General features: G+C 35.2%; 1 protein-coding gene across 1 annotated transcript; it reads left to right on the top strand.

The window, feature by feature from the left end:
• Positions 1–5988: 5988 nt before the first annotated feature.
• On the top strand, positions 5989–15007 carry LOC111920216 (phosphatidylinositol 4-kinase alpha 1). Its single transcript, XM_023915802.3, has 25 exons — positions 5989–7197; positions 7272–7613; positions 7715–7876; positions 7975–8145; positions 8228–8386; positions 8601–8728; positions 8808–9102; positions 9177–9345; positions 9435–9652; positions 9738–9896; positions 9968–10684; positions 10770–11129; positions 11213–11427; positions 11527–11686; positions 11755–11891; positions 11986–12139; positions 12221–12487; positions 12581–12658; positions 13057–13101; positions 13205–13377; positions 13467–13662; positions 13742–13882; positions 13956–14164; positions 14247–14408; positions 14490–15007. Exons 1-25 carry the CDS (start codon positions 6457–6459, stop codon positions 14746–14748), a joined length of 5817 nt encoding a protein of 1938 aa, XP_023771570.2. The 5' UTR covers positions 5989–6456; the 3' UTR covers positions 14749–15007.
• The last annotated feature ends 868 nt before the right edge of the window (positions 15008–15875 follow it).

The raw sequence follows: 15875 nt of genomic DNA, 5'->3' as shown, positions 1-15875 counted from the left end.
AGTGCGGGCGGACCAATCACACTGTAGACTCGATGTATGTGGTAAGACTCAGGGAGTGGACCAGGTGGATTGAAGGCCCGGTGCGGGCGGACCAATCACACTGTAGACTCGATGTATGTGGTTAGACTCGGAGGGTGGACCAGGTGGACTGAAGGCCGGTGCGGCAGACCAATCACCCAGTAGACCCGAAGTGCATGGTTGTTCTGTGTTCTGTTATGATACGGCATGTTGTGCGTGTATGGTATTTGTGGTTGGTATTTTGGGGATATCTCACTAAGCTTTCGGGCTTACAGTTGTGGTTTAATGTTTTTCAGGTTCTTCAGGAGACCGTGGCAAGGCAAATGTGTGATCGTATCGCTCCTCATGATTATGTTTTGTGATGTGATTCTGGGAAGACTCTGAAATAATTGTATTGAAAACCTTTTTGTAATAATTTTATGAAATCGGGTTGTTTTTAGTTTAAATTCGTTAGAATTTTATGGTCGTTACACTTATGGTGAAGCACACCATTAAAACTCGAGATACATTAACCCATTGCGAAGCCATCCTATTCGAAATCCCGTAAATTGGAGCCATCCTATTGGAAATCTCGATTCATCACCAGCAATGGAGCTTTAAAAACCTTCGTGAATCTTTTGATTTTCGTTTTCGTTTCATGCATCAGGGTCCTGGACTGGATGATTTCGAAAGATTTACATATCCTTATATTCTTATGTGTGTGTGTTTGTGTTTGCTTCACATATCCTGATTTCAATTTTTTCTACACATACCTCAAACCGAGGTTTATGCATAATATATCTGATTCGACAAACTCTACATGGTCTTTCCCTATCCTAATCGTCGCCTTGGGTAATTTTTAGGTTTATACATAATATATTTGTTTGAAGAACTAAGAGGGAGGTTTGTTCCGCGTGGATTTTTTTTCCAGATAAGTTCCAATGAATTTTGTTTCTTTTTTTTTTTCCAAATTGAATTGTCTTCACAATGGTCTTGAAGGTCATATTGTTCTTCATCATGCCATTCTATTAGACACAAATTGATTTTTGAAACCCTAAATACGAAGGTAAACCTTTGGTTTTAGTTAATGTTCATTTGCAGGTTTCTAATAAAGGAAAGGGAGAGGGAGAAGAATAGCGAGAGAGGGTGGGCTCCATATTTTTAATTAATAAAACTTTTAAATAAATAAAGAAAACACAAAAATTATATCAAAAATGCATTTTAGTATTTTCAGTTTTTCGACGGACTAAAATTACAAGCAAACATGATTAAAATGACCATCAATCCAAAAATGTTGAAGTTTAGACTAAAACTCAAAGAAAATACATATGATAGGGATCACTTTTGCAGTTTTGCCAATAAAATTAATATTTGGTGAGTTAGAAGGTTTATCCTATTCAAACATATATGACGTCCAATCTCATAATTACACATCAAATACTTTGTATGAAATGTGGATATAAATATGAGCATCATAACTCAACCTATAGTTGTTCATAAACCAATATTATTTTAATGGTTTTCATAAAGAAAACATGTTTATAAAATAAAACGTCAAATAAGATTGTGAAAAAAAATGTTTTATAGGTGAAGAATAAAGCATCCATCTATTAACGAAACCATTAGATTAGTATTAGGTTTATTATTGTCATACCATATTATAAGTTTCTTTATTATATATATTAGACTTAGAACAGATTTTCCAGTATACTCTGTATATAAATATCCATTATCCATTATAATGAATAAAGAAAGGATAACAAATTATTATTTTATTCTAACTATCCTACATAATAATGATTAGACTATCTCTTACGTTTATCATGACCGTAGTTACCATATTATAAGGTTTCATATTATAATAGAATCTATAAATACATGTTTTGATTAGAGTTCATCCGTACACAACAATATTTTTCTATACACAACAATTAATGTTTTAAAATGTTATACATTACAATCTTGTAAAGCATAATTTGTTGTGTACGGAAAAAAAGTATTGTGTACGAATCACTTCCCAAGAGAAAAGAGTGTCAATCATTATTCTAAATTACCTGCGTAATAAGGATTAGATTAGAAAGGTTCAAATTAGGAATTGCACTCTATTTTGGAAATAGTAGTGGCTTGAAAACTCCCCACTTAAACAAAAAGATCCATGTTTATATCTAACTGAATCTGAAAATTTTTGTTTCATCTTTAATAGGTATTTCACAGATGAAAATTCACGGATTTCATGGAACCGAAACTCGAAGAACCTAAATACCTAATCAAATGAGGGGCTGGAACATGATAGACTAAGAGCTTCTCCAACCACAAACATAAGATTAGTAATTGTTTAATATCAAAATAGTGATTGCATTTCAATCAACGACCTATAAAAATGGTTTTTAAACACCTTTATATTTGATATTAAAAATGTATCTAACACAAAAATAATATGATATTTAAAGATTTTTAAAGAAGTTTATATTTGATATTAAAAATGTATCTAACACAAAAATAGTATGATATTTAAAGGTTTTTAAAGATGTTTATATTTGATTTTAAAAATGTATCTAACACAAAAATAGTATGATATTTAAAGGTTATTGGAGTGAAAATGACTTTTAAAATTATATTTTAAAAATCCGTTGGCTAAAGATGTAACAAAATTGAAACTTTGTTACTGTTTTAACAAAAGTGTGTTTATCAAGTTTCAAGCCATATTCTTTTTAGTCCAACAAATCAAAGGGATGGGAGTGTCATTCTTCAATTTTTTAAAAGCAACTAAAAAGTGTCGCAAAAAACAAAACAACTTCGTGAAAATGCTGGCATCACAACTTTCTGACATTACAAATACTTCTTTTCCATATTTAAATGTCCATATATTTATTACAAATACTTCTTTTAGAAAGCTTTCACATGTCTAAGATGTTCTTCATAATATATTATTTATTACAAATACTTCTTTTAGAAAGCGTTAACGTATTTAAATGTCCTTCACATATTTGTTATAAATACTTCTTTAAGAAAGCTTTAACATATTTAAATATCCTTCATATATTATTTATTACCAATACTTCTTTTAGAAAGCTTTAACATATTTAAATGTCCTTTATATATTATTAATTACAAGTACTTCTTTTAGAAAGCTTTAACCTATTTAAATGTCCTTCATATATTATTTATTACAAATACTTCTTTTAGAAAGCTTTAACATATTTAAATGTCCTTCATATATTTATCGAGCTAAGTTTTTTTTTTTTTTTGAACAAGTAAACATTTTTTTTTTATTGAGATTGAACCCGAGACCTCATAATTATTGTTAGTTTAACATTTTTTTTGTTAGCCAAGTGGCTAGCCCAACACCCTGAATCAAGATTTAAAAGCTAGTGTTCTCGCAAAAACATGGTTTTTCAAGTTTTAGCTCAAAACTTTAGACCATCCGATTCTTTCTCTATCTTTTATCCTATATTTCAAACTATGTTAAAGTATCTTTAATGACAGATTTTTTTTAATAGGCCAAATATTAATAATCAAAACTAAAGTGCTTTTCTATACCATTCTAATGAAATGTTTTTGGAGTCGATTATACCAAGCACGCATATTTTACTTTTTTTTTTTTTAGTTTTATATTGTGCACAATTAATCTCCTTTACTTAATAATGTTCCATTTTAATCCTGTTTTTATTTAATTTTTAAAGGTTTATTAATTTTGACTAATTATTTTATCATTTTAATCTTCAATATTAAATATAAAATCACGTTCGTATGATATTTTTCACATTTTTTTTACCATAAACATAAGAACTTTATCTTTTTATTTTAATTTTTAAAAAAGACCTGACATATTTAGAATCATTTACATGCCCTTTTTTTCGGGAGCTAATATGGGTGAGAGAAAAATTTATTGGGTGCAATAGAATAAAATTATGACTAGAGAAAAGGAATGCGATCCTGGTGTGGGAAGTGTTTTTTTCGTTTAATAGACTTTTGTTTTTTGGAATGACAAATCTAATATATTCTTAAAACTACTCCTTAAATCTACATATGTCTACGATGAGATTTGAACCCTTAATCTTAAAGAGGAAGAGTAACACCTAATACCGTTGGAGGTATTTCCATTATCCGGAGGCTCTTTGGATGAGTGTCATTGTTGCTATACATGGTCTTGATGGTCAGTTTCACCAGTTAACTTCGTCTGGTCGTACTGGGCCATGGATGTATGTTATTCAATCAATTCAAAAAGTGAGAGATCGGGGACTAGATCTTAAGGAATTTTGTTGCATTATAGTGGAAAATGGGTGTAATACTATTCTTTGGCATGATAGATGGTGGGGTAATACTCCTATTTCTTTATAATTTTCTAGAGATTACGTGTTGGATACTTGTAAGGATTATAAAGTTGTTGATCGCATGGATTTAGATGGTTCTTTTTAGTAGAAGTGGAGCAATATGGGTGTTATTTCTAGCTTGGTGCATGGGTATGCGTTTGATCAAAATCCAGATCGTTTTGGGTGGTTTCGAGATTCATCTGATGTTTTTTTTGTTGCTTCTATAAGGGAGTTTTTAGATAATGCCTCGTTGATCTCCAATAGCAACTCAACTAGATGGAAGAACTTTGCTCCTATCAAGTTGAATATTCTTATGTGTCATATATGTAACATCCCAAAATAGTGATAAAAAATTTCATTTTAAAATCATTAAATCCACGTATCAAATGTCTCAAAAACCATCATAATATAATGTATCAAAAATCATCAGAGTAATAATCATCAATGAGGAATCATGAGGGAGGATGTTGTGTGATCACGTCGAGCCTTCCATTTCGAACTGGAAATACCTGAAAATGTTAACCACAAAACCGTAAGCCCAAAGTTTAGTGAGTTTCATAAAAATTCCACACACCATACATATAGTTGTCATGGGCTACCTACAAGGTCTTACAACCAACTGCCATAGGCTACCCTCATGGTCTTTCCTTGAAATGTCATGAGCTACCCCCATGGTCTAACATCCAAGTGTAATGGGCTACCCCCATGGTCTTTCATGCAATTGCCATGGGTTACCCCCATGTTCTTTCATAGAAATGTCATGGGCTACTTCCGAGGTGTTTCATGCAAGTATCACAAATACAACTAGCATATAACATAATCTAATGGGTCAGCATTGGTATATTCGACACACAAGTACAGTAAGAAGACTCACCTCAATCGATAGCCAGGTAAAACTCACACTCAAGCTGTTGCTACAAAAACTCCTCACACTAAACATATCCACAAACAAAACCTTAATTAGAAATTAAGGTAATATCCTACATAACATGTATAAAAACCAATGGTGTGTGTGTGTGTGTATATATATATATATATATATATATATATATATATATATATATATATACACACACCATTGAGCTATAATACTGGGGTTGAACCGATATTTTGTGTCTAGAATGATCCATTCCAGACCAAGTAATCATTTTGCATAAAAAAATTATTATTATTATTAAAATAACATTAAAAAAATGATTAGATTGCTCAATTTTCTCATATATAATCTCTCATCTTCCTATTCTAATAAAATAATAGTTTTAATCTCTTTTTGTCATGTGACACTCTAATATAACACCTTATTAATATTATATCACGTATCAAAGAGATATATATGACAAATCACTTCAAAATTCAAAATTTACTTTTTCTAATTATATGATATATTAGACAAATCACTTCAAAATTTAAATTTATTTTTTCTAATTACATGTTAAGTTAAATTTGAAGTTACAATATCTTTAAAAGTTTAATATATCTCTTAATTAATAATTTATTTAAAACAATTGATTAATTATTATAACTTTTTTACTAAAAAAGTTATAAACTAATAATATAATAAAATAAAATAAACCATCTATATTGTGTTCGTTTGCTTATCTTGCTCATTAATTTATTAAATAATCAAATCTAAAGTTCTCACCAAAAGATTCATGAACGATTCAGTTCCTTTGCAGCATTTGACATGTATGTGAAGTCGTGAACCCCTGCCTCACAATCACAAGCACCCATGGCCATGACGGGGAAGTTTCAACAAATCTGACAGTAACGTTAACTTTTCTTATTCGTATCTTGATCAAAAGTCTTAGCATTTTCATGGCGGCAAACGGAGAAGTCGAGCAGGAGGATATTGACGGCAGCAACGGGTGGTAGGAGTTTTGTGGATTTTATTCATTGTCTACAAAAACGGACAAGACTAACAGGTCTATTTTGGAATCGTGGAAAACGGATGAAATGAGAGAAACAAACGTATTTGGAGTTTGTAGAATTGCGAGAAAAAAAGCTTTATTTTGCATGCAATAATATATCAGTAGCAAAATTAACACAGAAGAACCCTGATTTCATCGATGTGCAATCCTTCAATGCCGTATGCAGTTTTGATTGAATCACGACTTTTTATTTTCCTATTTTTGATTAATTGTTGACAATGGAGGCATTAACGGAGCTTTGCGACTTGATCTCGCATAATCCTAATCAATATTCCGCCAAAATTACCTGGATTTGCAAACGATGCCCTGCACCGGAGTCGCTCCTCTCCGGTTCTCCTCGGATTTCACGGTTCCAACTCAATGCTCTTCTTGCAACCGCCAGATTCATCTCCAAATGCCCTAATTACGACGATTCAAGCCCTCGGAATACGGTTCTGGAGTTCATTCGCTCGATCCCATCGTCGTTTACCCAATCATTTTGGCCTAAGTCCTTTCCAAACGCATCCATTGCTTCATTTTACAACGAATTCTTAGGGTACGTCGTTAAAGCAACTGAACTGTATCAGGATTTTAGTACAGAAGTTGCAGGCTTCATGGGAGGTATTGTCTTCTCTGCTCTCAATGACAATGGCAGGAGTTCCGATTCAGTAATTTCTAGGGCTTTCTTATCCGCGTTGTCAGAGAGTTTTCCTCAGATTATGCCCGCAGATGCCAACAAACTGGTTACATCTTTACTTGATTCCGTTGTGACTTCACCTGCTTCTAGTTCGTCAACTAATGGAGATAGTAAGGGAGTTTCATCTTTCAACGAAGAGTCTATGGAGCAATTAGAGAAACAAGAGATTGCCTTCCAATTGATTGAGCGCATTCTTGATAAAGTTCAGATTGATACCCAGCTTTTAGAACGTGTACGCCTTATCTCAAAGGATCAACTCCGATTGATGACTGCTTTTCTAAAGGTAACAATCATCAAACATAATTTATTCGTATGAACAGCTTTAGAAACAAATATGAAGTGTAGTTTTGTTGGCAGATAAGGAAGCATGATTGGACAGAACAGGGTGCAGCACTGAAAGCTAAGATTAATACAAAGCTTTCTGTTTACAAAGCTGCAGCAAAGTTAAAAGTTAGAAGCCATGTCTCATGTGAGTTAGATGGAAAGTCATCAAAGAAACTGCTGCATGGAGCTCTTGCTTTCGTTGTAGAAGCTGCAGAAGCTTGTCTGTATTCAGTGTGGCGTAGGTTAAGGACATGTGAAGATCTTTTCATCTCATTGCTTGATGGCATCTCCAAAATTGCTTTTTCACGTGGAGGTCATCTACTAAGGGTTCTGCTAATTCGATTCAAACAACTCGTGCTAATTACATGTGCCCAGGTACATAGATACTTTTTACTTTTTACTAGTTCTTGTCTTCATCTTAGTTTGCTTAATTCTTGCTCATGATTTGCTTATTTTTATTATGATTGTTTGAGTAGGCTGACACTGCGGCAAGTAGTCCTGGAGTTATGTTTGATAGTGTTTTAAAAACCAGCTGTGAGATAATCGAATATGGATGGACTAAAGATCGGGCTCCTGTGGATACATTTATCATGGGATTAGCTACAAGCATTCGTGAACACAATGATTATGAGGAAAAGGTTTGTTGTATATGTATTGTGTCTTCAAAGTCGTATATATTGGTCATTGGAACATCATCATTATATATAATTATTACCACTTGTATCTATTACTTCAGGATGCTAAAGATAAGAAGGTTGTTCCTACTATACAGCTCAATGTCATCCGCTTGCTTGCAGAGCTAAATGTACAAGTTAATAAACCTGAAGTGGTTGACACAATATTGCCATTATTCATTGAAAATCTAGAGGAGGGTGATGCTTCAACACCTGGATCGCTGCGCCTCAGGGTATGATTTTCTTTAACTATTTGTTTCTTTTTCTACAAAAACATTATATTTTGTCTGAATTTGTTTATGTTGTTTTTTGTAGATTCTTGATGCGGTTTCTCGCATGGCAAGTTTGGGTTTTGAGAAGTCGTATCGTGAAGTTGTTGTGCTAATGATGAGAAGTTACTTAAGCAAACTTACTAGCATAGGATCTGCTGAAAGCGATAAGTTGTCGGAAGAAGCTAATACCGAACGTCTTGAGGTATGTATTGTTGAAATTACGTAAATGCCCTACTCCTACTTTCATTTTAGTGATAGAAAACCGTGACATGCAAGCTTGATTAATTTAGCCATTAATCAATAAGCATGGGTGTCATTGTTTTATGAACTCCAACTTGTTACACCTAGAATAAAGTTTACTGTAAACCTATATTATCCTAGATAGAATAGATGCTCATTTGTTCAATTAATTCTAGACTCTTCCCGCAGGATTTGAATTAATAGCTAGAGGCCTTACAGACGGTCAACTACGGGTTGACTATCGTCAGCGCCTTTTATCATTATGCTCAGATGTCGGCTTGGCTGCGGAGTCCAAAAGTGGAAGGTATAAGTTTTTTCGTTTTATAAATAGTAGTCGACTACGATCCACAATTTCTAAAATCATATTCTTTTGAATTATGCAGCAGCGGAGCTGATTTTCTAGGGCCATTACTTCCTGCGGTGGCTGAAATATGTTCCGATTTTGATCCTACAGCAGACGTTGAACCTTCCGTTTTGAAGTTATTCCGCAACCTATGGTTCTACATCGCTCTTTTCGGTCTAGCACCTCCAGTAATACCAACGAGGCCAAATTCTACAACATTGAACACTACAGGGAACACGACTGCAGTCGCTCTTCAAGCTGTAAGTGGACCTTACATGTGGAGTCCTCAGTGGTCTTCTTCCGTTCAACGTATTTCTCAAGGGACCCCACCCCTGGTAAGTAATAACTTCAATTCAAATCAAATCATCCAAACCTGTCATTCAGTCCTAAGTTCACTCTATATCGTTAGGTGGTTAGCTCTGTGAAATGGCTTGAAGACGAGTTAGAACTTAATGCTCTTCACAACCCTGGTAGTCGTCGAGGAAGTGGAAACGAAAAAGCTGCTGCAAATCAAAGAGCAGCACTTTCTGCTGCTTTAGGTGGGCGCGTTGAGGTTTATGCAATGAGCACGATTTCAGGTATATCTGTTGTTGGCTTTCGTAAGATTATTTGGTTACTTCTGTTTGTGAAAAGATTGCTTAATTTTCTTTTGCTAAAATTTTTTCAGGAGTGAAGGCGACTTATCTTCTTGCAGTTGCGATTTTGGAAATAATACGGTTTAGCAGCAATGGTGGACTCCTTAATTGTGGTCCTACTTCTATGGCTTCCAGGAGTGCCTTCAGCTGCGCTTTTGAGTATCTCAAAAGTCCTAATCTCGCACCTGCTGTTTTCCAATGCTTAATGGCCATTGTCCACCGTGCATTTGAAACATCACTCTCATGGCTGGTAATTTTTTATTTGATTCCTTTCCTTCCTTTTCTGATTAACACAAAATCCATCCTCTAATGTTTAATGCTCATAATTGGCTCAGGAGGATCAAGTATTTGAGACAGGATATGCTATGGATGTTAAGGAGACGACTCTTGCTGTCCATGCATGTTTTCTCATAAAGAGTATGTCTCAGAGAGATGAACACATCCGAGATGTCTCAGTTAAACTCTTGTCTCTACTGAGGGATAGATTTCCACAGGTATCATTTTGTATTTGCCCTAATTCAATACTTTCCTTTGATTTATTCTCAACATCATCACATGGTTGCAGATATTGTGGAATTCATCTTGTCTGGACTTTCTCCTATTCTCTGTCCATAATGATCCGCCTGCAGCTATTGTTAGTGATCCTACCTGGATAGCTTCCGTTCGCTCATTGTACCAAAAAATTGTTCGCGAATGGATTATCATTTCCCTATCACACGCTCCATGCACAAGCCAGGGTCTTCTTCAGGAGAAACTTTGTAAAGCAAACACATGGCAAAGAGCACAGCCAACAACAGATGTTGTTTCTCTATTGTCCGAGATACGAATCGGTACAGGCAAAAGCGATTGCTGGAATGGCACAAAAACTGCAAATATCCCGGCAGTGATGGCTGCAGCAGCTGCCTCATCAGGAGGAAATCTCAATCTAACAGAGGCGTTCAATATCGAAGTTCTTGGCACTGCTATTGTTAGCGCCACAGTGAAATGTAATCATTCTGGAGAGATTGCTGGCATGACAAGGCTGTATGAGAATATGGAGAAAGCAGATGATGACTTTGAACCTACACCAACTCCTAGCGCTAGTGGTCTTTCACGGTTGATATCCGGAGCTTTTCCTCAACCACCACAGCCCAAAAAAGAGTCCTTCGGTTCGATACTACTTAATAAATTTGTCCGTCTTCTTCAAAAATTTGTTTCCGGTGCAGAAAAAGGCGGGGAAGTGGACAAAGCTTCATTCCGGGAAACATGTTCCCAGGCGGCTGCACTGCTTCTCTCGACTCTGGTATTGTAAACATACCACCGATGTTGACCAATTTTGACGAAGTAGTTAAATAAATAAATGTTGGATGAAAATTTTCGATTTTCAGGATGCGGATTCGAAAACAAATGTGGAGAGCTTCTCGCAACTTCTCCGGCTTCTTTGCTGGTGTCCGGCGTACATTTCTACAATCGATGCTATGGAGACTGGTATATTCATATGGACGTGGTTAGTTTCTGCTGCTCCTCAATTGGGCCCTGTGGTACTCGCGGAGCTTGTTGATGCATGGTTATGGTCAATCGATACCAAGCGAGGTCTGTTTGCATCTGACACGAGGTTCTCTGGACCAGCTGCCAAGTTAAGACCTCACCTTCAACCTAGTGAGCCCGAATCACCGCCTGAGAAGGATCCAGTTGAACAGATTCTAGCACATAAGCTATGGATCGGGTTTTTCATTGACCGTTTTGAGGTACGTAAAAAGTTTTCTATTTGATTTATTTATATACGTGCTCTTTTCTTTTCTTCTCTGATATTTTATCTTTGCTTTTACAGGTAGTACGACATGATAGTCTGGTACAACTCTTGCTTCTTGGCAGGATGTTACAGGGGACCACCAAACTTCCATGGAAATTTTCACACCATCCAGCTGCTGCTGGTACGTTTTTCACAGTCATGCTGCTTGGACTTAAATTCTGCGCATGCCAGTATGAAGGGAGCCTACAAAAAGTTAGATTGGGAATTCAGCTGCTGGAAGATGGGATTTATCGGTATTACATTCATGATTCAACCCACTTTCTCATAATAATATAACTTTTTTATTTTATTTTAGTTTAACTTGTGAAGTGGAAAACTAAAACCGACCGCAGGGCGGCATTAGGCTGGTTTGCTTATGAACCTGAATGGTTTGAACATGATCATGGAAATTTTGCACACAGCGAGGCTCAATCTGTTAACTCATTTGTTCACTATCTCCAAAATGATCCAAAAGCACTGGGTGGGGAATATGGGGGATCTTTGCTTGACATGGTAAGACACCGATATTGGCATTTATCCTGTTGTGTTTTATGATTTTAATTAACAATGAACAATCTCAGAAGGATCAGTGTCACCCTGTTTGGGGACCAATGGAGAACTATGCAGCTTGTAGAGACAAGAGGAAGCAGCTACTCTTAATGTTATGCCAGCATGAAGCTGACAGGCTTGAAGTTTGGGCACAACCTGTTAACTACAAGTAATTTCATCAACTGCAATTTTTTAACATGTGACATCTCTTTCATCTTTTATTAGTTATTCATAATAAAATACTGTATTCTCATGAATTGTAGAGAGAACACATGTTATAGGCCAAAAATTACCTCAGAGAAATGGGTTGAGTATGCAAGAACTGCATTTGCTGTTGATCCTCGGATTGCTTTCTCTTTGGGGGCTAGATTTCCAACAAATACTTGTCTAAAGGCAGAGATTACTCAGTTGGTTCAGGTCAGCTATCAGCTAATTTAAAGCTTGGATTCTTTTCATCATATATCTGTAATTACATGTTTGTTTCTGTATATGTTACAGACACATATCTTGGAAATCCGTAGCATACCTGAGGCTTTACCGTATTTTGTAACCCCTAAGGCTGTGGATGATAATTCTCCTCTTTTGCAACAATTACCATACTGGGCTGCCTGTTCTATTACAATGGCTTTAGAGTTCTTTACTCCAGCATACAAAGGTCATCCACGTGTCATGGCTTATATTCTTAGGGTACTGGAATCTTACCCTCCTTCCAAAGTAACCTTTTTCATGCCCCAGCTCATTCAAGCTTTGAGGTACGATGATGAGGTGGGTATTGGCAACAACTCCCTTTGTCTCCTATACTTTGTTACATTCACACCCTATAATTTTACATAATTCACTATTGCCTCAAAATTGCAGAAGTTGGTTGAAGGATACTTGCTTAGAGCTGCTCAAAGGAGTGACGTGTTTGCTCATATTCTAATTTGGCAGTTACAGGTATTTTCAAAGAAAAATTATGTTTGTTTTCCACGTGGTATGATTTTGTTTTGGTTTTTGTCCCTAACTGATGTGAAACGACTATTTCACCCTTATTTATTTTTTGTAATTTCTTTTACTATTTGTTTGTTATTGTAATCGTTATTAATCGAGACTTAGGGAGCTTGCCTGATCAGAGGTTTAATAAGGGAGGGAGGAAACAAGGGTAGAATAGTCATTTTACACAAGTTAGAGATCGAAACAGAAATAAAATGAAACCACAGGGGGGGGGGGGGGGGGGATCCCGGTTAAAAACTAGTTTCAGGGATGGTTGTGGTATGGTATCCATAACTTTTGCTAAACCACAGGGACGATAAATGTAGTTTAGCCTATTTTCAATATATGTTTATTGATCACAGGGGGAGACGTGTGCACCAGAAGGTAAAGAAGTTATAACTGCAAAGGTAAATGTGTCTTATTACCTATAATCTGTGCTTTGCACTACATCACTTGTTTTTTATGATTTACAAACATATTTCTGAGTTCTGACCATTTTGTCCTTCTCAGACACAAGAATTTCTATCTCTACTGCCCATTGTTAGAGACCACATTATTGACGGTTTTAGCCCCGAGGCACGTGAAGTGTTTCACAGAGAATTTGATTTCTTTGAAAAAGTCACCTCTATATCAGGTGCTCTGTATCCACTCCCGAAAGAAGAAAGGAGAGCTGGCATCAAGAGGTATCTCTCAGTTGTTTCTATTATATTGATTAAATTTTATGTTTTCCTGTTTTTAGCATAATTAATTTTTATAAACGATATGGGTACAGAGAGTTGGAAAAAATTCAGTTACCTGGAGATGATTGTTATCTACCTACAGCTCCTAGTAAGCTTGTGAGGGGCATTCAGGTCAATAGTGGGATCCCTTTACAGTCAGCAGCAAAAGTCCCAATCATGATCACTTTTGATGTGGCTGATCGAGATGGGGACCCAAAAGATATAAAACCCCAAGCTTGTATTTTTAAGGTAAGCGTTTACTAATTACTACTCATCACCTATAAACCTTGGTTTCATTATTAAAAATGGTTATCTTTATGTAATGTAGGTTGGAGACGACTGTAGACAAGACGTGCTTGCTTTACAAGTAATCTCGCTTCTGAAAGACATATTTGAAGGGGTTGGACTCGCTCTTTATTTATATCCATACGGAGTGCTTCCAACCGACCCAGAAAGAGGCATAATCGAGGCACGTGATTTATTTTTTAATAACTTGTTTTGTTTTTGTAATAAATGAATACTTTCCGACTTTACCCCTGCAGGTTGTGCCAAATTCACGTAGCAGAAGCCAAATGGGTGAGACGACAGATGGCGGTTTATATGAAATATTTCAACAGGATTACGGGCCAGTTGGTTCTCCAGGTTTTGAAACTGCACGTGAGAATTTTATTGTGAGTAGCGCTGGTTATGCTGTTGCCAGCTTGTTGCTTCAACCAAAAGATAGACACAATGGAAATATTTTAATCGACAGGTAAGGTAACAATTACATAATTTATTGTATAAAAAACGAGTCCCCAAACTGATAACAGATAAAAAATTGTTTATGGATGCAGTGTAGGTAGGCTTGTCCATATTGATTTTGGTTTCATCTTTGAGATATCACCTGGAGGGAACATGCGGTTTGAAAGTGCTCATTTTAAACTGAGTCATGAGATGACTCAGTTACTTGATCCATCCGGTGCCATGAAAAGTGATACTTGGCATTTATTTGAAAGGTAAGTTGGTGTCTAAGTAACACTATTAATCAAATAAGTGAAATAATAATAGGCTGGTGCTGTGTTGTGGTTTATTGTCAGTTTGTGTGTTAAGGGTTACCTTACTGCACGTCGGTATATGAATGGGATTATAAACACGGTGTTGATGATGGTGGAAAGCGGGTTGCCTTGTTTTAGCAGAGGAGATCCCATTGGGAACTTGAGAAAAAGATTTCGTCCAGAGATGACTGAAAGAGAAGCTGCAAATCACATGATCCATATCTGCGAGGATGCCTATAACAAATGGACTACTGCTGGCTATGATCTTATACAGTATTTGCAACAGGGTATCGAAAAGTGATTGTCATCTCTTTCACCAATTTCCATTTCTATACGAGAAACAAACAAGTTTCACTGTTTTAGCAAACTCAAAATTGGGTTTTGAAGATTACTATCTTCTTTTTTTTTCTAGCAGCAGTTGATGTTATTACATTCATCATCTCTTGCTCTAAGTTATTTATAATTTAGGGAGTGTTTTAGTCATATAACCTGCAGTTTTTTACAATTGTATCCTTCTGGTGAACAAAATCTAGGTTATTATAAGTTCACGAGTTATGGCATACTTGATCTAGTTGATCCGGACTTGCATTTTTGGTGGGTTGTTTTTGTATTGAGCAATGTCCTTAGGGTAAGGACCAACTATTTAGAGATCACATTTGAACCCGAATCCATCAGCGCGTTTGATAATGTATCTGAACGAATCAAAAGCCTCTAAACTATCTTTTCTTAACCTAAGAGACTGGAATCATTGATCATTACATGGTTTGGTTTTATCAAACAATCCCTTAGTCAGGAAAAGTTAGATATAGACAGCCTGTCTTGTCTCATAGATATGAGCTAAACTCGATACGAGTTTTTGACCAAAATAGAGATATAGGAAAAAATATTTACCAATCTAGTATACTTTAAAAAATATTTACCAAACTAGTGGTTTTTCATTTTCTCTTGTATTTTTCAATTTTACTTGTTGTTTTTATTTATTTTAAATATCAGTTTTTTTCTTTATTTAAGTTTTTTATTGTTTTTTTTAATTTTTTAAATATCAGATTTTTATTCTTTATTTCAATTTTTTTTCCTTTTTTAAATATATGTTTAACATAGTATACAAAATACATAATTTCATGCATTTTCGTCAATTAAAAATAAGATGATTTAATGAATAACACTATTATAATTGATTATTGTCACCCGTCACAAAAGAAATACCATGAAAAAATAGAGTTTTTCGATTCCACCGAACATCTTATTAACGATAATACATTTTATGAATAAATTTATATAGAGGTCGTTACCTCCTCCGTTAGGCTTTTACATATTAAAAATATATGCGAATGTACGTCTTCTAAATAAAATTTTATGTGCAAATTAAAGATCCACAATATTTTATTTGAATAAATTCATTAATGCATTATTTTAGTTTCAATTTTT

This window comes from Lactuca sativa, chromosome 5 (genome assembly GCF_002870075.4).
Source record: "Lactuca sativa cultivar Salinas chromosome 5, Lsat_Salinas_v11, whole genome shotgun sequence".
Classification (NCBI taxonomy): Eukaryota; Viridiplantae; Streptophyta; class Magnoliopsida; order Asterales; family Asteraceae; genus Lactuca; species Lactuca sativa.
The sequence above is the reverse complement of the archived record's forward strand: the minus strand, read 5'-3'. Positions and strand labels throughout refer to the sequence as shown.

Excerpts from the sequence above, each read along its gene's own strand:
- LOC111920216 (XM_023915802.3), top strand. The coding sequence starts at position 6,457 with ATGGAGGCATTAACGGAGCTTTGCGACTTGATCTCGCATAATCCTAAT. Across the intron at positions 13,102-13,204 it reads AAGAAGTTATAACTGCAAAG|ACACAAGAATTTCTATCTCT; the intron begins GTAAATGTGTCT and ends TGTCCTTCTCAG. Across the intron at positions 13,378-13,466 it reads AGGAGAGCTGGCATCAAGAG|AGAGTTGGAAAAAATTCAGT; the intron begins GTATCTCTCAGT and ends ATATGGGTACAG.